This window comes from Odocoileus virginianus, unplaced genomic scaffold (genome assembly GCF_023699985.2).
Source record: "Odocoileus virginianus isolate 20LAN1187 ecotype Illinois unplaced genomic scaffold, Ovbor_1.2 Unplaced_Contig_10, whole genome shotgun sequence".
Lineage (NCBI taxonomy): Eukaryota > Metazoa > Chordata > Mammalia > Artiodactyla > Cervidae > Odocoileus > Odocoileus virginianus.
Genome location: NW_027224327.1, coordinates 438,984 through 459,608, shown reverse-complemented (window position 1 = coordinate 459,608; position 20,625 = coordinate 438,984). Strand labels below are relative to the sequence as shown.

Below are 20,625 nucleotides of genomic sequence, written 5' to 3'. Positions count from 1 at the left end.
GATTTTGAAATATTTTGAATTAAGGAAAGCCTGTTTCTTAGCTTTTTTTTTTTTCTTCCTAGAAATTACTCTGTTGTAGTCCTTTCAAAAACCATCTCTTACCTCCGCACCGCCTTGATGTTGTTCACTCACTGCACCTGCGTTTCCATCTTAGGTACAGGAAGAAGGAATGGAATCGGAAGGAAGAAAATTTATGTCAGAGACAAAATAGCTCCCCTCCTCTGTTATAGCTGTTCCCCTGACAATACAAACTTTCTGCTTTCAGTGAGTATTACCTTGGACATACTTAGAATGGAATTGTGTTGCTTTTATTTTTTATTTGGTTTTAGCCCTGTGCTTGGACTAGAATATATGTTTACTTTGTTCATTTCTGTTTTTCTACTTGAATGAGTGTTCTAAACTTGATGAATCCTTCCACTTCCACTTGCTCGCTTTTAAAATAATTTTAATTGGTAAAAAACAAGTTTATTTTCCATAATCCTATTAGAGTGACTTCGATGGTTTTGTAGCATTACACTTACCCTTGGGTTACATAAAGGTTTGCATTTAAAGACAAAGATCATAACTCAGAGGTTAATACAGTTTCTGTCAAGGTCAGTTATCAGATGTCTTCCATATGGTTTTAATTTTCAGAGAATTTTGGAACATTCTGCCCTAAATCTGCTAGGGTGATACGGTTTTCTTAAAACTAACTAAAATTCTACATGTGAACAGAGTTCTGGGAAATTTTTTATTACTGCTGGGTCCCCTCGAGTCTGTTGATGGTATGCAAACACTTGTAAAAAAAAGTTTTTCAGAATGCTTCATGTCTTATTGGAACCTCACCGTCTCTCTATGAGGAAGGCAGGGGACAGATATTTTCATTTTACAAATGAAAGAACTGAGGCCCAGAAAGATCTGGCATCCTGCCATAGCTTACATAGTTAAGGGAGAGGATCTAAAAAGAAAACATTTGATTTCTTATATTCATGTTTTTCCTAAGCTAAATTCACACGAAGGTGTACAGTATTGTATGTTTTTCTAAATCTGTAAATTTAAAAAGCAATTGTATAGGGAGATCTGTTTTTTGCAGGGAAAATTTTTACACAGCAAATGTTTCAGATGTGTATGTGTGTATGATCGGCTTTCAGAAATATAGAGATGATTATTTGAAACAATGTCCAGAATGTTTTGTGGGTCTTTTTATCTGACTATTTCTTGGAATAGTTCCCTAAGTAGGCCAGAATATAGCTTACATGCCATTTCACTACTCAAATAATTATTAAATTGAATTTCAGTTCACTTGTGTGTCACAAAGGAAACAGCAGTCTGTTCCCTTCTGTATAAACTTGGTTTGAATAGACATCTGGACACTAATAATAACAAGAAAATGCAGAGACCCCCTCCTTTTGTTCCCCCTTTTTCCTACCTCCCGAGTCTAGTCGTCGTCGTTGTTAAAAGGTCGTGCCCCTGAAGAGCTGTTTTGAAGCTTGTCTTCCAAAGGTGAACCTCTTTTCTTTCTACCTCCTAGCCTTTCTAGATATTTTTATCTAGAAAATTATTATTAGTTATTGGAACTCTAACTATTTTGACTCGGTAGTTCTGTTGGTACTCAATATATATCAAGATTTCTGTAATAGTAGCGTATTTAGCAGTTTTAGTTTCTTTTTGTTATATGGCTTCAAACTTAAAAGAGGACTCTTGTAGAATAGAACTGTGCACAGCTGTCAGCCCAGTATTCCTTATACTTCCTGGCATCTCACAATGAAGAGATCAGTGGATGACTTATTAGAAGTATGGGTCTCCAAAGAGGAAAAGCATCATGGTCATTAGAATAATAACCCCCTATTAATAGAATAGCAGACGCTTTAATAAATAGTAGTTCTGTGCCAAAGATCTGCTAGATGTTTTTCATGTCTTACTCAATGAATGCTCACAAATAAACCCTCTATGGTAGCAGGAGCCTAGATCCACAGACAGACAACCTGCCTGAGTTTGCACAGCCTGTACCTGCTAAGTCAGATTTGGGACTTGCGCCTAGATGATGACCCCAAAGCCTGGACTCTGTCCTCTGAGGATGGGAGCTGCTCTGGGAAGGCAGCAGCTTGTTTTCAGTGGACTTTGGAGCCTTGGAAGGGACCCCCAGTGAGGGAAGAAGACCCTCCTGCCCAGCCAGCTGTGTCTGTCAGGATGTTCTTACATCCTCCCCTTAGCACTGGTCTCCACATCTTGTTTATAAATATCAGCAGTTTATGACACATCATTTCCATTAACTTCTGAAATTGTAAATTGCCCTCCAGACAAATAATGCTCTTAAAGTGCTCCATCATTTTTAAAAAGTAGGAAAATTCTTGTCACATGCAGTTTAGAAACTAGATACGTCGTTTGGAAGGAAAGCCTTGAGCAACCTACTGTTAAACAGCACCTGAGGCCAAGCCTAGGACTGACCAATTACTGTAATTTGGCAGAGAACAGCTACCAGCATAAATCAAACCACAAAGTTCGTGTAGGGGGTATTTGACCTGATTTTTAGAATGAATGGTCCACATTAGCTATCCATTTTGCTATAAATTAAACCACTCCTTGGTTTGGGCTAAGTAGAATTGGCATTGTTGATAAGAATACATACTTGTATTTTAGTTACCTTCAGCTTCTGACACATGCAACAGTCAGCACCTCACAGTGGAACAGAGTAAAGATCAGGTTGTACCATAAATATTCATTTTATTAAAAAGGCTAGCTTAAATGAAGTTGCTGGGAGATCTGTAAATAAGATTGTTGGAGTGTGTGCCATATGCAGGATGCTGGGTTAGGTGTTGTGGGAAAACAAACAGAAATGCAGCCCAGCTTCTGCGACTTAAGGTATTGGTGAGTTCAGTGCTGGCTGGAGTTCAGGTGGCTTTGTATGCCACTTGGCCCAGGTCTGCAGCACGCCACTCACCTTCCTCTCAGAGAGGCCCGCAAAGGTGCCTTTGTTGTGGACCCTCGTGAGGGTCAGGATCCCTTGAGCATTCCATGTCAGATAAAGGGCATGATGATGTTCAACACTGAAAACAACTTCACTGGATACTTGCTAGGTTAGGAGGCCTTAAGAGGTAAAACAGTGACTCCTGTTATTTCCTCCAGCTCTTTGTGCAAGTATGGGTATTGTCTCCATCTGGTAGAAATCCAGTTTTAACTAGCTTGTTCTTGTTTGTTCTAAAGTAGATGGAGTGTAGGAAAATGACATCACTATAATAGGCCCTTAAAATGGCCTTGAGGTTAGCCTACTGAAGGCTCCAGAAGGGTCTTTGTGGTATATGTGTTTATAAAGCAAGGGTTTTTACCTGATTCCAGTTACTTCATATGAACCAACTTGAGTAACCATTCGGTTACTCCTATAATCAGGGTACCATTGCTGGTAGTTTTTATGAAGTTTTGGGGAAGGATGAGAACAAAGGCATAGTTTTCTAGGAGAGGTAGAATATGTATGCCGTTAGGGGTATTTTTAGTTGGTCACAGCAGGTTAGTCTGTTGCATTGAAATACTGTTATTCTGGAGGATCTCACACTGTGCCTTCAGAAACAGAGCTGTTGGGAGAATCAAGTGTGTCCTTTGTAGTTGTGAGGCGGTCTTGGGAGCCAGGTCTGGGACACAGCTGTGAGATACCCACTTTGTTGGAGTTGGGTTAGGAGAGTCTTACTTAGAGAGAAGCCTGATGGAATTGATAGGTGGTGGTTGCCGTGTAAATAAAGGTGCTCACTACCAGCACCGTCACAGTCTGTACCGTTTAGTTAATGTTTGCTTTACGCTGACAGATAAGTAAAGTTTTGGCCCGTTTAAAAAACAAACCTTAAATAATTCAGTAGGGTGAGGGAGATGGAGTAAGTAGGCTGTGGATGAAATAAGTTTGGCCCTTTGTTGAAAATTATTAAACCTGGGTATTAGGTTCATTTTTGTTTGAAGTTTTCTATAGATTTAAGTTTTATGGAATAAATTTTAAAGAAATGCCTTCTAATATACTTCTGATGTAGAAAGTCTGTAACTCTGCCTTTATTCACTAATTGAGAATATTGATTGAATTGTCTGTTTAGTGGCCTCTGGAGAAAACTTGGTCCTGAGGATCCACGAGGTTTGGGTTGGCTCTGTTGATTACAAATCACAGTTGGGGATGGTGTGGGGGATTGCTAAATGTAATCTCTCAGTATGCCCCACTCCAGAGCAGTGGTTGTACATCATGGGTGGGCCAGGGGTCTCCAGCTGCAGGCCTCGGACCAGTACCTCCTGTCAGATCAGCAGTGGCATTAGATTAAAAATAAAGTGCACAGTAAACATGCTTGAATCGTCCGGAAACCATCCCCAACTCACCCCCGTGGGAAAATTGGCTTCTCTGAAACCAGTCCCTGGGCCAGAAAGATTGGGGACCACTGGTGTAGGCAGAATCTTCCTAAGCTTGACCTCACCTGCCTTGGCATGGTTTGAAAACCCACTGCTCTGTTACAGGGTGTTTCGCCCATCAGAGAGCTGATAGCACCTTTGGAGGAACACCTGAGTTACCACTGTCTCATGACATTTCTCTCTTCCTTCAAGCATCCTACGGTGTAAGGAGAATGAGGAAGGATTTGTTTTCTCGCCTTACTGTTATTTCATCCCTTCTCTCTGCTTCTTTGAATGTTGGGACTCTAGAGGCAGAGCCTCAGGGCCCTCTTGGGGCTGTTAAAGCTCTCGCTCTGGAGAGAAGGTCCCTCTGCCTCGTTGAACACAGGCTCTAAACCCTCTGCCCACAGTTATGCCCGAGGAGGAAGGTCAAGTAAGAGCTCAGAGGACAGTGACAGCCTCTGCGGGCTCGGGTGGCCATGGCAGGGGCACTGGCCATTGTCAGGGTGGTGGCAGAGCTTTGGGCTTAGGTTTTGATTTCTTTCCCCTGCTCCTCCTTTCTTTAAAATTATTTTGGCCACACTAGGTCTTTGTTGCGTCTCGAGGGGATTCTCTAGTTGTGGTGTGGGAGGGCTTCTCTTGGTGCAGAGCATGGGCTCTAGAGCCTGCAGCCTCGGTAGTTGCAGTGCACAAGCTTAGTTGCTCTGTGGCATGTGGGAATCAGTCCCCCGGCCGCGGGTTGAACCCATATCCGCTGAATTGGAAGGTGGATTCTTAACCACTGGTCCACCAGGGAAGTCAGCTTCCCTCGGCTCCGTTTTTGTTGGCGAAATTTTGCAAGCTATTCTTTTAGTTTTAGTATACCTTTGATATTTTTTTTTTTTTAAATCACGCCCTTAGGAAAGGGACTGAATCCAATGGATATGACTGGCAGGCCCCGTTCTTTGTGGCATGGTGGGAAGACCCGAGCTTTGTAGTCTGACAGATAGATCGTGGTCCAAATTCTGACTCTGCCACTTAGTGGCAGATTACCTTTCTTACTAAACCTAAGTTTCCTCCTTTGTAAAATGATGCTAATATCATCCTTGCTGGGTGGTTCTGAGGATTAAGTGAAATCCTGTTTAAAGAGCATCTGTTTGGTGCTCTAAGCCTTGAGTGTGCAGCAAAGTCCTAGCCTTCCCAGAGCCTCCACCTCTGGGGGGAGCAGGCAGATGAGAGCCCAGATGATAAGAGTAGCTAACTTTATGCCAGAAACTGTATAGAAGCACTTCACATAGATTAAACTCAATTCTCCTAACAGCCCCATGAGGCAAGTACTATTGTTATTCCCAGTTTGCGGAAACTGAGGCATAGAGAGGTTAATCCTGGAGGAATCACATTTGAACCCAGGCCATTTGACTCGGGAGGCAACATTTTTAACCAGAACCTCCTGCTCCCTCTCTTAACAGTCTGAACAAGACAGTGATATCTACACTCAGAAACAGTCTATTCACTGGAGGTTTTACTATATCACATGCAGGAGGCTTTCTCAAAAAGAAGCCTGTTGCAAGCTAGACATCAAAATGTGTAAACTGTTACTCCTCTGCTGGAGGCAACTTTCTTCCAAAGAATTGTCTTAAATACAAAAATGTGTATTTTGTTAGGGATCAGGATTTATCAGAAACAAAAGCACTATTTGTGAAATTTTTGGATCTCATTCACTCTAAAGTGACAAGTTGTGTTTGTAGAAATAACAGCATTGGAAATGGGTATGTACATATCTAATTTTATTTAAAAGATTGTAGACACTACAACCAAAAAACTATACAATAGAGTAGTGCCTAAAAAGGCAATTGTGTGCTGCGTGTTCAAATTACAGAGAAAATTTTAGATAAAAATTATATATTTTGAGTAGGAGGCTAGAACTAACATGTAGTGATTTGTGAAAAAACAAAGTACATTTTTCTCAGATTAGCAGGATTTTACAAACTCTGGTATTATCAACATTGAAATAACTAGGATCTATTTCCCTGAGTCTCGATTGTTGACATAGACAATAGAAAGGATCTGGGTCATGCTACAGCTATATATCTTTACCTTGGGCTTCTTAAGAAAAAGGATTTAGGAGAAGGAAATGGCAACCCACTCCAGTGTTCTTGCCTGGAGAATCCCAGGGATGGGGTTGCACAGAGTCGGACACGACTGAAGTGATTTAGCAGTAGCAGTAAAGTCTACTACTGCTTTATTTAGAGGACAGGTGTAAGTGAGAGCAGGAGAGAGTGGGGTAGACACGCCTGTCCCTGCTTTCCTCATCCCATCTGGACCCTTCTTTGCCCTTGAATCTATTCCTCCCTTTCCCCAGCAGTCTATTTATTAACTAGCAAGAGGGCAAATAAGGGATCTTCTAGGATTGATTTTGCTAATTTTTTTGAGGATACCGAGCACCATTTCACCATATTCTGTACCCTTATCTGACAGTCCCTCCCAGAACTGAGTTTTCTTTTCATCCAGGGTTCAGAAGGAAAAACAAAAAACAAATCATATCGTCACGCACCAATAAAAAGTAAGCTGTCCAGATGGAAATAAAATCTAATTAGGCAATAAAAGTAGAGATTGTGAAACGGTTCAAAAAAAGAAAAAGGATTTAATGGAAAAAGATTCCTTCCTCCCCTTTATCAGCTGGAACTCCCATCTGATGCCACATTTTGTCAGACTCATGCCTTTGCATCTCTGCCTTCCTGTGACAGGGCAGAAATGGCTACCTCACAAAAGGACTGAAGCTTGGGTCATTTGTGTGAATAAAGGTTTCTGCTTGGTTGTAGCTTTTTTTTTGAATGGGGTCTTGAAAGTATAGAAGTGTAGAAATTGGAGTATGTTCAGAGGAGAAGGAAGAAGATAAGTAAGACTGTGCAGGGTCACTGTGAGCACAGAAAGGCGGCAGGAGCCTTGTGCTAGCGTGCTCTTGTCAGAAGAGTGGCTGCTTCTCATCCTCACAGAGGTCTGGAGCTAAAGTCACATAGGTAAGTTGAGGTTGGTGATGAGGAAAAATATGAAAGTTCCTCTGGGGTTCTTTAAAAACAGAGTGGTTCAGGTTGGAGCCTGTACAAATGTAGAGAGAGCATCCTGCTGAAGAGCCTGTCAGGTCAAGTGCGGTCTTCCAGTTGGTCTTGAAATGTCCCCGTCTGCCTGCAGACTGGCTGCCACTCTGCCCGTCTTTCTGCCCGAGGAGACCTGGGCACGAGGGAGCCGTTTGTGGCCTGCGTCCATCCATGATGACCATAACCTTCATGGAAAATGAAAAATAGTTTCCCCTCAGGTAACAGTTAGGTGTCCCTGGTCTGGAATGCAGAGTCTTTTCCAGCCCACTGGTCTGACGCCCTTTGTGACCAGTGTGACCTGTGTGAGAAAGAACTCGATGACTCCTACCCCTTCCCTGTAGACCCTTTCTCTGATTTTTGTGTTCTTCTAACTAACCATTTGCATTAATGCTTGGGTGTTCTCTTTTGGATTAGGGTTCTGCAGCATTCCGGACCTCAAGCACTGAATCAGGATGGGAAAAAGACGTTGTGTTCCTCCACTTGAGCCCAAGCTGGCAGCAGGTTGTTGTGGGGTCAAGAAGCCTAAGTTATCTGGAAGTGGAACGCACAGTCACGGGAACCAGTCTACAACTGTCCCCGGCTCGAGTTCAGGACCTCTTCAAAACCACCAGCATGGGGATGGCAGCAGTGGTCGGGAGAATGTGTCGGACTTAACTCTGGGACCTGGAAACTCTCCCATCACACGAATGAATCCCGCATCGGGAGCGCTGAGCCCTCTTCCCCGGCCCAATGGAACTGCCAACACCGCCAAGAACCTGGTGGTGACTGCAGAGATGTGCTGCTACTGCTTTGACGTCCTGTACTGTCACCTCTACGGCTTCCCGCAGCCGCGGCTCCCTAGGTTCACCAACGACCCCTAGTGAGTAATGCGGTCACGCGCCGAGGACGCAGGAACGGCACAGAGGCCTCTTCCTGGGGTCGCTTTCTTGCAAGAATCTTCTACTTATAAAAAGCTTTAACATGGTTTGGGCAAAGGTTAATGGGAAAAGAATGAAGAAAAGTATCCAGACAATATCTAGAATATCAAAAGTGGATACTAGGCTACATTTAAAGGAGTTGTTGGCTTGTCATTAAAGTTACATTCTGGAAATCAGGAGGGTTTTGATTTTGATTGTCTTTTGGTTTCATATGACAGGGGGTAGGTCATTCAAACCCTCATGTGGAGAAGTCACACCACCACACCATTGTGGACCTGTGCATTGCTGAAATCCGAGTGAACTACCAGTGTTCACTACCAGTGTTCACTCCAGCCAGGCTGGAGATGAGCTCATTTACTGGGAGCTGAGATGCTCTTAACAAGAGTCCCATCACTTACTATCAGTCCCGTGGGGCTGCCAGCACCCCACCAAGAATGTCAGAATTTGTTTTGATGTTTTTAGTTCAAGACTCCCAAGTTCCCATGAGGTGTTAGTGACTTAAATAAGGAATATGTGTATGTAAATGGTGAAGTCAAGTGAAGACAGACATGCTAAGGCTTGCTTTCTCAGAATTGGAACCGCTTCGATGTGGATTTAGAGAGCAGTGCTGCTCTTTTATTTTTTAGGAGGTGCTTTTAGAGGATTCACTGACCAAGAACTGTTAGTGCCGTACTGAGGACTGGGCAGGGAATAGACAGGTATGAAGAAACAGTCCTTGCTCTCAGGAGACTTGAGTTGACAGATCACACACAAAAGCTAAATAGGGTGTGTCTCACACTGTCTGGGCAGAGGTAGAGGGGAAGTTCGTCTGTGATTGTGTCAGAGGAGAGGAAATGAGAAAATGTGCTTGCTTTTTAGGGAAGCATTGCCATATGACATCTGGGGATAGAAAAATCCTAAGTAGATGGAGAGTCTGAGCCTTGATCTGAGTGGGATTGGGTGTGTCCCTTGCAGGAGAGGGACACAGACTTTGAAGAGTAAGTGGTGACCACAGCTTTGTAGGGTGTGGGCACAGTGGGATTCCTGGAAGGGTTTTGAGTAGGTTTTGGAACGTTAACTTTGGCTGGTGCTGTTCAGCTGTTTTACTGAAAGGAAAAGATGGGTAGGTGGGAGACCTTGCCTTGTAATAATGATCAAAGGTAACTTGAAAGATGTAAGTTTTAGCAGTGTTAAGAATCTTAAGAGGTAAAGGCATAGGAACATGGAAGAATTTTGGGAAGAGGCGGCAGCCCCGTAACCTGTGTCTAAATATCTATTAGTGTCTCTGATGTAGCCTAATGCAGCATGACTTTGGCCTGGAAAGTGGTAACTTCTGCTGAAAATAAGCTTTTTTTAAAAAAAGAATTATTTATTTTTGACTGCATTGGATCTTAGTTGCAGCCCGTGGGATTCTTTCTAGTTGGGACACTTGAGGTTTAGTTGTCCCTCAGCACGTGGGATCTTAATTCCCCAACTAGTGATCAAACTCATGTTTACTGCATTGGAACGCAGATTCTTAGCCACTGGAACACTAGGAAAATTCCAGAATAAGCCTTCTTTTTTAAAATACTTATTTGTTTATTTATTTGGCTGTGTTGGGTCTTAGTTGAGGCACATGGGATCTTCATTGCATCATCCAGGATATTTTGTTGTGGCGAACAGAGTCTAGTTGTGGCGCTCTGGCTCAGTAGTTGTGACAGGCAGGCTTGTTGTATGTGAGATTGAACCCATAACCCACTGCATTGCCTGGCGTATTCTTAACCACCAGGAAGTCTGCAGAATAAGCTTTCTCGGGGAGACTTTTTTTTTTCCTGGAATTTATAAACAGAAGAGACAGAAATAATGATGGGTGCAGTATGGGGTTGAGGGGAGAAGGTGTGCAGGCTAGTATGTCTTCAAGAAGGATGGAACTGGGAGACATAGACACAGAGAAAGAGAGTAAACAGGAGGAGGAAGATGTGGAGAACTAGAAGAAAGAGTCCTGAGCAGAGGAAGATGGAAACAGCACCCCTATGTGGAGTGGTGCGGAGCTGAGAGCAGGGGCTGCAGGAGCCTCCCTGTGCCTCGGGGCCATCTCCTCTCCATTTTCACCTTGGGGCCACACAGCTCCCCAGACAGCCCACATCAGAAAGCAGTCATGCTGGGGAAGAACAGGCGGACGGGGGTAAAGCCAGGGCTTTCTTCTCTGATCGCTGCGTGCTTGCTTTTTCAGTCCACTCTTTGTGACATGGAAGACAGGGCGGGACAAGCGGCTTCGTGGCTGCATTGGGACCTTCTCAGCCATGAATCTTCATTCAGGACTCAGGGAATACACGCTAACCAGGTAATGACACCACGCGTGAGATGGGTAGATTATTTGCAAAATTTGAAAATAACTGCCTGTTTCTTCTGAGTGGTAAAGCTTGAGTGTTTCTTTTTGATAGTCAGGAGCTGTGGGGGCTTTAATCTGGTGAGTCACTTAGCAGTTCAAGTATAGACAGTTAGTAGCATCGGTTGTTTTTAGCATGTTCGTGTTGATGGGTAGTGAATGTTTTTTTGCAGAGCTCAAGAGCCATAAACTTTCAGGCTCATGATGTTGGCTCCCAATTCCGGAGCAGCCTCACTTATGTTTTCTGTCCCCTCCAGTGCACTTAAGGACAGCCGATTTCCCCCCCTGACCCGAGAGGAGCTGCCTAAACTTTTCTGCTCTGTCTCCCTCCTTACTAACTTTGAGGATGCCAGTGATTACCTGGACTGGGAGGTGAGAACAGCCGCATTTGGAACTCTGCATCTCTCGTTGCATTTGGGTTCGGGTTAGTACATGGTAATGTATCTCCTTCATTGAGCAAGGGTATAAGCATGTGAGAGCTGAGGTCAGAGGCAGTTGTAGGCAACCTGGGTGACAGAAAAGATACTTCGATATTAGAAGCAGAAAGAAATCCCTTTCTTACCAGTATACTCTCTCCCGTGTCCTTTTCCCATGTCTAATAAATAATGGGATAAAGGAGAACATTCCTGATTCTTCTTGGTAAGCCCTTGAATAAATGTTATTAGGAGCCACATGTGAAGTCAGTAACCCTGATCAAATCCTGCAGCCTGTTCTTGAATATTAAAGGTGGAATGTTCATGATTATTGGATGCGTTATTAAAATAATTGCTTTATGTAGCCTCCATAGTCTCAGAGAGGTGGCTGCACTTAAGAGTCTCCCTTTCCCTGAAGCAGCAGTTTCTTTGGCTTCTGTGCCTGAGAGAGAGTCAGCCTTGAAAAGCATGAGGCTCCCCTTTTCTCAGCCCTGGGTCAAACTGGTCAGGGGACAGTGTCAATTTACATGAGGATAATTAAAGTTCCATTAGAGTAAGTAAACAGCATTTATTGGTTGTGTGTTTTTGTAGGTTGGGGTCCATGGGATTCGAATTGAATTCATCAATGAAAAAGGCGTCAAACGTACAGCCACTTACTTACCTGAGGTTGCAAAGGAGCAAGGTGAGTTAGACAGACGGAGTGATACCCTTCACTGTGAATGGTACCCATCAGTGTTGTCACATAGAGGGCAGGAGAGTGGGATGTGTTGCCTTTTAGTCCAATGTAGCTAAGTATGAGTGGCTTTCTTCCTCTCCGTATCTATCAAATTCTTACAGAATAAGAAATAAACTCCCCAAAAGAGCTGGGAAAGAAAAGGGGTAAATACTTCTTAGGTGCCTGTTTCACTTACTTTCAATGAGTAGCAGTATTTCTTGGCCCCAAAACTTCAGTGCTAATTGTAGGAAAAAAGAACTCAATAGTTCCTGTAGTGGGACCCTAAAGGTAGGAAGTGGGTTGGGCAGGTTTTCTCTTTAAAAGAATATTTAGAAGAATACCTTAAAATGTTGCTTATGCATTCTGCAGTGTACAACCCAATTTTCTTTCTTTCTTGGAACTAGTCTTTTTTTGAAAATAATATCTAGTAGTTAGGTATGAAACTGAAATAGAGAAAAATACTGAGTTCAGTGTATCAATGAACTGATTACGTGGCGAGGGATTGCCCTGTTGGTTCCCATCATGGAAAGCAGTGGGGATATGGCTTAAAGAGGAGGAAGCCTTTTAGCCACCTCTTTGAGGTAATAAATCTGGCATTTCTGTCCAAGGAGATGGACCAGGAATATTTCCTGATAGTGAGATGTGATGATAATTTAGGTAAGTAATCAAACACTTTTGCTATTTGAAAACTGATTGAGGAAATTAAAATCAAGGCACCTACTGCAGTGATTTATGGAGTTTGTTATGGAGTGATTTGTTTGGTTTTCAATTTGATATATTTGGTTGTATCTGGTGAAAATATTTCTAGAACAACACAGCAGTAGATGTGCAAACAACTTTCCCATCCTTCCTAAGGGAATAGCTTCCGTCCTGCTGTCAAGTCTGTAGTAGAAAACAACTGCTAGAAATCATCAAAATGAAGCAAGGCCACATAAAGGAATGCAAGCTGCAGAATATGAATTCTCCCTTCTCCCAGAGCAGCCCTAGTTAGCGCACTAGGCCAACTAAGTTGGGACCACATTTGCTCCTAGATAGTTGTCCTGGGATCATACCTGACAGGAAAGACTCAGAAGAAGGGGAAGGCCATTGATGGTGTGTGCTGGGCATCCTGGCACATCTCAGGCTCTCCTTTGACTGCCAGCAAGGCAGACAGGACTCCGGGATGCGGGGGCAGCACCCAGCTCGCTCTGCCCACAGCGGGTCCGGCTGCTGCCCTCCTGTCGCTGCGTTAGGGCACTGCCTGCCTGGTTCTGTCACTGTGCACTGACCTCCATTCACCTGTCTTCTCCTCAGACTGGGATCAGATCCAGACGATAGATTCCTTGCTCAGGAAAGGTGGCTTTAAGGCTCCAATTACCAGTGAATTCAGAAAAACCATCAAACTCACCAGGTAAGCCACTGTCTCATTTTCCTTGTCATTTTAACTTAGTTGGGGTTAGATGGAAGATACTTTTGATAGACAGGAAAGAGAAAAATGTTCCCTGCTAATGTCTCCAAACCAAAGAAGTATTTGTGAGGTTGAAGCTCTGAGGAAGCAATAGCAGTGAAAGCAGAGGCTCCCCAGCATCCTGGGCATGTCCATAGTTCAGCTGATGGCATAGTGGGGGCAGAGTAGCTGCTGAACAATCGTGGGTGTCTTTGCCAGACCCACTTGTTGGGAGGATGAGTGGGAAGGCGGAAAGCAGGAGAGAAGCCTCTTAATAACAGAAGTCCTGGGTCAGTCGAAGTCACCACATGCAGTCAGGTGGCGTGTTGATGGACTAGTAACAAGGAAACGCCTCTGCCTGTTAGGAGCAAATACATCCATGGGGTGGCTATAGTAAAATCTGCATGAATTGGACCCTAAATCCCAGCTCCACCACTTCCAGCTGTGTGACTTGGGCCTCTCTAAGCAGAAAAAAAAAAATCTGCTTTGGGGTTGTTCTAGAGTGTGGTAAGGTAATGTATGCAGAAATTCTAGTCTGGGGCCAGGCAGTATTGTAGGTGGTCAGTAGATGTCAGCTCTCCTCCCATCCCTGCTGAGATTGGAAATACTGAGAGGTGTAGCTTCTGTGGGTTTGTGTGGGCCTCTGTTGGCCTCTTCATCTGTAAAATGCTGAATAATCATGTAGTAACCTCACAGGTCTATTTGGAAGATAACCCCATGTTTTTGAAATGCTTTGGATTCCAAAAAAGAAAAATCTTCAAATACAAAGCATTATTATTATCATTATTATTATAATTTATTTGAACAGCCATTTCCCTGTCAAAATTCAGGAATAACCACCTTGCAGTGGAGGAGTGATTACAGAGGGAAAGAGATGGCTCTGGGTAAGGATTGTCACACCCAGCTCCTGTGGTCTGTAGTAGGCTCCATAGGTTTGTAACACCCCATGCTTTGCATCCTGACTCATGGCTCTTTTTAGAGCGAGGCCAAAGTGCTATGGATTCTGTTCTGATGGCCCTGTGATACAATGGTATGGCACATTCATCTGGGAAGTGAGACCCGGGATCTTTTAACCTGCTTCATCAGAATTTGACCCAGAATTAGGTGTCTGTGCCCCTTTTAGTTATAAATAACTTGTTTGTTGCTTTTCTGCAAGTTGAAGTTGCATTTCTGTCAAATTTATCACATTTTAACCTGAAATAGATAATGCATTTTACACTGGGCATTGGTGCAGCCATCTTCCCGTCTGCCACCCATATAATTTGACCTTAAATTCTTCATCCAGACCCTAGTAGCAGATTGCTTAAGAGCAGCCTAATGATAAGCATACGAAGTGTTTAAAGGTGGGATGTACAGAAAACATTCTCAGGGGTGAACTGTGACTGTGCTTTTTCATCTTGTTCATTTGTAATAACAACACTGTTTTCTTGTGCTGTCTTTCATTTTCTGTAAGTAAGATTGCTCTTGGTCTTCCATTTTATTCTTTCAAAATGTGGAATAAGCTTTTGGTTTACTCTGCTGCGTGATTTTGAAATGAAGTATTTGGGGTTCCTAACACCCTTTCCTGTTTCCTTACACAGGTACCGAAGTGAGAAGGTGACAATCAGTTATGCAGAATATATAGCTTCTCGACAGCATTGTTTCCAGAATGGCACTCTTCATGCCCCACCCCTCTACAATCATTACTCCTGACACACGGCTGCATGACCAGTCCCACCCCCCTGTGGCCACCAATGGCTATGACATCATTGGAGCAGATGCCTCCTCTTCCTGGTCCAGTTACTTCTATTACTGCACCATTTTATGATGCTAGCTTCCGTTGCCAAGTCTGCCTCCGGCTGACTGAGGTGGGGGGCGGGGGGGGGAGGGGTTATACTGAATGAAACAGAACTTGAGGGCCCAAGCCTTATCTCAGCCTTTCCTCAATACGGGGTTCCATTGGATTGGGGCTCCTCCATGACTAGTGAGAATTCCGTGTGGGCTCAGAAGACTTTGGCATGCAGGTGCCGCTGCTGATTTGCCGCCTGTGTGTCGGGCGCACGGTGGAAGCTGGAATTGATGGTCCATGAAGGCCTACCCCACACACACCTGCAGCCTCCCCAGATCAAGTAGGTGTATTCCCCTGGCAGTCTGGGCAACGGAGACCAACAAGAAACATTTTTAGGTTGTTTTAAATTCCTTTTTTTAAACTTGCAGTTAATTGCGTACCAAGAGTTGATCACAACCTCCATGCTTCATAAGCGGACGCCATGTAAGGGTCGAACGTGGGCACCATGAGTCCTGTGGCTCCTGGACAGAGACCCACCTCACGACCAGAAGCCCTTTGGATGGCGTTGCAGATCTCATTGCTCAGTTAGCCTTGAAGGTTCTAATTCTCATCCCACTCTCAGTTGGATTTTCTGGCACTCTTCCTGCATCGAGTCTTCTGGTACTGAACCGAGCTCTGTGGTTTGGCCTGCTGCGGATGGACTGGGATGCCTGCGGGAGGTCCTCATGGCATCACTGCACGCAGTGTCAAGGGAGAGACCTCTTCCTTACCACCTGGCTACCTCACTCCTCTACTGGTAGCAGTGCCTATAGCTGGATCTAGGTTCTCAGAGACGTTCCAACAAGCACTTGGGTTGGGTTTTAGAAGGATACGTCGTCATAGCAGAGAATCCAAGGTCTCCAAGCTGTTTTTCTTTTCAGGCAAACATCCTGAGAGACCTTTAAGCAGAGGAGTTCCTTTTTCTAGTTTGCTTGTAGAAGTGGGAAAACTGTTAATGTTTCAGTCCTTTATGGGGACTTTAGAACAAAGCTGTGTAATTAAACAAGGTGAATCTTTATCTTGCCTAACACGCTGGGAAAACTTCACCCCACTGTGGCAGAGTTCCAAATAGCTTATTTTATTTTAGGTCATTCATACTTTCATGTGGCATATTTCCCTTTCCCATTCTTGCTGATTCCAAATGGCTGTCAGCAAGTTTCTCCTCCCTCTTGCCTATTCTTCACTCATATGGTGGCAAAGTTCATAGAAGTTGGGAATTAGGAAGATGCTTTGAAAACATTGTCACAGAGGCACTGCTGAAATGATTCACAGGAAGAGGTGGCCAGTTGGAAGAAAAGGCCCTACAGGTGATACACTGGTTTCCAACAATAAATATGCTTAGAGAACTCTAAAGTGGATTGGGTGTCAACCCAGTGAACATAATGTTTTGATTTAATTTATTTTAATGTTTATGTGGTAGTGGTGTGGCTTTCTGAAATGGGCAAATATTCAAGTCAAAAGATCTTTTGAGTTTTCTTCTGTCAGGAGCGGGGGGCGGAGGGGAGCAGGGACACAGTCTGAGGAATGACACACATGCTTTTCTAGGCGTTGCTGTCCTTTTCTTGAAGAGATGGGTTAGGGCGAGCAGGTGTGCTTGGCACCATCCTCTGCTGTTAAGGGTGTGGAATGTGCCAGGGAAGCGTGGGCTGATGTCCAGATGTGCGGGCCAGGCTCCAGCACTGTCTCGCTGCTGGGCCGCACTCCCACATCCTGCCCCCTTTCCCTCGCAGTGCTAATGAAAACAGGCTTCTGAAGATGAAGTTGTTGTTTCATGATTTCCTGCTGCTGAGAATAATAAATGTCTTGTTGCAAACAAATGTGACGACGGTTACTTAGGTGCCATGGATTGATGTCAGGGTGGTCAGCTCTGGACTAAACCACCCACCTCCAATTTGTACAACAGTATTGATACATAGGGCTACACTCATTACTGTTCAAGTCTTCTATGTTAAAAAAGTTGTGTTTAATTTCTAAAGTTTAAAAAAAGCAAAAAAAAATGGTGCTAAACTTTCACCCCTGAGCACGCTCAGTGAGACTGGTCATGCAAGCATTTACAGTGCCATGCTCTTTCAAGCCTATTTTTTCTTGTAGAAATGTTGCCCTATTTGTCTTTCCCAGTGTATAGTTGTGTTGTTTTGTTTTGTTTTAATTTTATTGAGGGTGGGGTAGGATACCTGCCGTTTAAGGAAAAAACCAGAAAATTTAAAACCCCAGGAAATGGGGGTAAAAAATCAGTGCACAAGAATCGGGCTTAAGCCCAGCATCACACTGAAGTGGGCTCTGGTTTTTGGAGTGAAGAAGCCTTACTCCCCGCACATTCCCTCATGCTCCCATCCAAATCCAGCAACGGAGACGCTCGAGTTCCTTCCTTTAGTAAGAGGACTCAGGAGTCGACCAAGGAAAACTGTTTGGCCCTGTGAGGGATGGCACTCAGTGTGTGTCCTGAATGGAGCCAAGTCAGGAAGGGGTCTGGAAATAAACGGTCATGGTCACCTTATGAAGATGTGTGGCAGGTGGCTCTCAGGAAAAATACTAAGTCTGGATCATCCATATGGCAGCTTTGCATAGGGAAATGACAACTCCGAATGGGAACTGAGCTGCCTTCCATGTTGCTTGACCAAAGCAGTGATGCGGGTGGCCAGTATATGTGGCGTGAGTGGCAGTTTAAAGAGAAGGGGATGTTCTCTGCTCTGTTTCCTATGTCCTTGGACTGCTCGAGCTGAACAGTAACCCCTGTTTTTAAGGGACCAGCCCACTGTGGCTGGTTGGTTCGGAGTTCGTTTCATCCCTAGCTGTGAGTGCCTTTCGGTCTGGAAAGTTGGCTTGTCTCATAATACCCACAGCTAGGACATTCTCTCTGTAATTTCGAATTGCCCTTGTTCTTCATTAAAAGAGAATGTCTTTGATCATTAGAGTTTATCAGTGTTGGATTGTTTCCACTGTGAGGTTCTTAAACTTTTTCGCTTCATAATATCAAAGCAACTCATGTTAGAGACCATTTCAACATGAAAGGTTTGTAGTTCAGACATTACATATATTTTATTGTTTATAATAAAAATCATCTATACAGAAGTCCTGGGTGTTAATTTTAATATTTGCACAAGATCTGTTTTCCATGGTATGTTAACACCTACAATTTCACTAACTGTTGATGTTATTTTCTATTGAGATTCTGGAACCTAGGGAGCTATTTGTTCTTTTTGTTTATTTTCATTCTTATTTCCCTGAAGCAAGAGACTTTGTATGGCCTTCAGTGCAAAGACTTTAGACCAATTCTTTGTATTACACTTGGTTGCCTCTTGGCTATATAACTTCTGAGTGCAAATCATTGAACTCTTTAACAAAGTATTGTAGAGAATAAATCATAATGGGTAAAAATTGTTCTTTGTCTTGTCTTTTTTTTTTTTCCGAATAGTAGAGAGTAGTAATAGTAATTTTTGAATAGTCATTATTTAGAGCTAGCCAACCAGATCATATTTACTCAGCCTGCATATTTTGTATGGTGTTGATCCCCAATAACCTTTCATTTTTATATTTTTTTGTGGTTGCTAGCAGTACCACTGGTTTTTTAAGAGCCAAATTTTCTGAACTAAGGTTCATAGTTCTTAGATTTTCCAATGATCTTGCCCAGAAAGCTACAATCTGAAAGGGGGTAGTGGGGAAATGCTCAAATTTAAGATATTTCATGAGGTTAACAAAGCCAACAGTGACCCTGGGACATTGTGTGGTCTGATCTAAAGGAAATATTTCTTAGTTTTGGATGGCCTAGAAAGGATAAAGTGTGTTTGGAGAAAATAGCAAGGAATAACTTCAAACTTTACATTCATATACGGATATTGTTAGTCTTTGGCTGAAATTATTTGCAAGGATGTAATTTTTTTTTTAAGATACCAAGATCTGAATCCCTGATACTTGGCCACAGGTGTACATTATCAGGGTTAGATGACTTTTGGAAATAGATTACAGCTGATTGAGAAATTATGGTTCTAGAGTAGTATTTCATATTTGTAATACCACCTATAGTTAAACGGCATGGAAATCCATGTCTTTTTTGTTGTTTTTTTGTGGTAGTAAAATACAGACGTGTTAGTCACATCCAACTCTGACCCCGTGGATTCACATATAACATAAAATTTGCCATTTTAACCATTCTGTTGTCTGAGAAATGTTAACTAAGCCATGTGGTCAGAAATCAGAGTTCTTGTAAGGATGGAGGAGATGCTCAAGTCTGCTCTAAATCTGCTTCCAGATAAATCTAGGGTCTGTGACCTTGGCTTTGAATATCTGCCTTTGAAAGGCACTCACTGGGCTGGTTGAAGAACTTGACTCTGAGCCAATACAGTAGTACAAAGAACCATAGTAGCTCTTGAGGAACTTCATGATCTCTTTCTCTGTATCTTCTGTCACTCTCTTTTATGATAGAAGTTAAGTTCAGATCTTTCATCAGCTACTCTTGGTGAGCTCCTCTTGGGTACAGCTCTAGGACTGATTCATTTTAAATTCAGGGCCTTGCACTGACATGTTAATAATGGCTTCCTGAATGAAAATGTGGATAAAGCAGCCTGTGAAACATCACTGTGGATTATTTGTGGTTCTCCTCTGTTGACTTCTCTTCCTGCTGTGTGCTGGGGATCTGGCTGATACTGGAGCCAGCAAGTGTTAAGGTCCAGTTAAGTAGTAGGTAGGTGCTCTGCAAAAACCTATTGGATGGATAGATGGGAGAAGGGGGCCTACACTGAGCTCAGGACTTATCCCACACCCAGCTGGGGCATGTTCCCAGATTCCTTCTCCGGGCATTGGTCTGCAGCTCTAATGAACTGTGTAGGAAAGCACTTTGAAGCAGTAATAAGCTCTGCCAGCACTATATAACCTACCATTAATTCACCTGATACATTTTTTTTGGAAACACATACACAAGGCAAATTAACTTTTATAAATTATAATTTAAAGGAATTATAAATGAAAGGGATACAGGTGCATACCCTTGTCTGGTAATGTCTTCATTTTTTGTGAACAGTTTATATACTTATAGATGGTTCATTCCTGAGCCAAGCAGGGCACTATGGTTATTTCCTTCATTGTACAACCATCTGTTTTCTCTCAAGTTGGAAACAGAATCATTTTTCATTTGCTTACTTATTCTAAATATCATCCAAATGTTCCAACAGGCTTCTCAATATCACTATCCACATGTTCAGAAGTATTGGAAAAAATCCACTACAAATCAAACATTTTAAATGCTTTGAGGCATTGGAGGAATTATACTGAATGTTTTCAATCACCTACCCAGCTTCCGATCCTTGGGTCGGTCAGCGCGTTCCTGCATCTCATCTAATCCTTCCCCTGCGCCCTGGAAACCGGTATCCTCCTCCGCACTTCACAGGTGAGACAGCCGAGGCTCAGAAGTGCCAAGTGAGCAGTCCCCACGACTCGCGGCGAAGTACCTACTGTTGAAGGAAGTGCCGGTTTTCTCCCGCCGTGGTCGCAGGATACGCCACGCTGCCGCGGCACTTGCAGAGACCTGCAAGACCCCACCGCTCTGGCCCCTCTCGGCTCGCGCCCTAGGCCGCTTGGTCCCGTGGCCCCGC

At 43.4% G+C, this 20,625-nt stretch overlaps 1 protein-coding gene and 1 long non-coding RNA gene across 6 annotated transcripts; one reads left to right on the top strand and one right to left on the bottom strand.

The window, feature by feature from the left end:
* Positions 1 to 6,084: 6,084 nt before the first annotated feature.
* Positions 6,085 to 20,610, bottom strand: LOC139033936 (uncharacterized). Of its 2 annotated transcripts, none has more exons than XR_011486408.1 (3): positions 20,324 to 20,610; positions 11,037 to 11,182; positions 6,085 to 7,597 (listed from the first exon to the last, which is right to left on the bottom strand). It is a non-coding gene; the product is annotated as an uncharacterized lncRNA (long non-coding RNA). The 2 variants fall into 2 exon arrangements; XR_011486409.1 differs by lacking the exon at positions 6,085 to 7,597 and adding an exon at positions 7,935 to 10,119.
* On the top strand, positions 7,865 to 18,415 carry AMMECR1L (AMMECR1 like). Of its 4 annotated transcripts, none has more exons than XR_002312594.2 (7): positions 7,865 to 8,271; positions 10,521 to 10,631; positions 10,934 to 11,048; positions 11,681 to 11,771; positions 13,098 to 13,194; positions 14,811 to 15,338; positions 15,427 to 18,415. XR_002312594.2 is itself a non-coding variant. In XM_020886349.2 (7 exons), the coding sequence occupies exons 1-6, from the start codon at positions 7,865 to 7,867 to the stop codon at positions 14,086 to 14,088; spliced, it is 849 nt and encodes a 282-aa protein (XP_020742008.1). In that variant the 3' UTR covers positions 14,089 to 14,114; positions 14,811 to 14,899. The 4 variants fall into 4 exon arrangements, 3 of the variants coding, with proteins under 3 accessions (XP_020742008.1, XP_070320081.1, XP_070320082.1); XM_020886349.2 differs by lacking the exon at positions 15,427 to 18,415 and adding an exon at positions 14,061 to 14,114 and having other exon boundaries at positions 14,811 to 14,899; XM_070463980.1 differs by having other exon boundaries at positions 14,811 to 18,415.
* Positions 20,611 to 20,625: the final 15 nt, after the last annotated feature.

Coding starts and splice junctions, on each gene's coding strand:
- AMMECR1L (XM_070463980.1), top strand. CDS start 7,865: ATGGGAAAAAGACGTTGTGTTCCTCCACTTGAGCCCAAGCTGGCAGCA. Junction 11,049..11,680: donor GTGATTACCTGGACTGGGAG/GTGAGAACAGCC, acceptor GTGTTTTTGTAG/GTTGGGGTCCATGGGATTCG. Junction 13,195..14,810: donor AAAACCATCAAACTCACCAG/GTAAGCCACTGT, acceptor TTCCTTACACAG/GTACCGAAGTGAGAAGGTGA.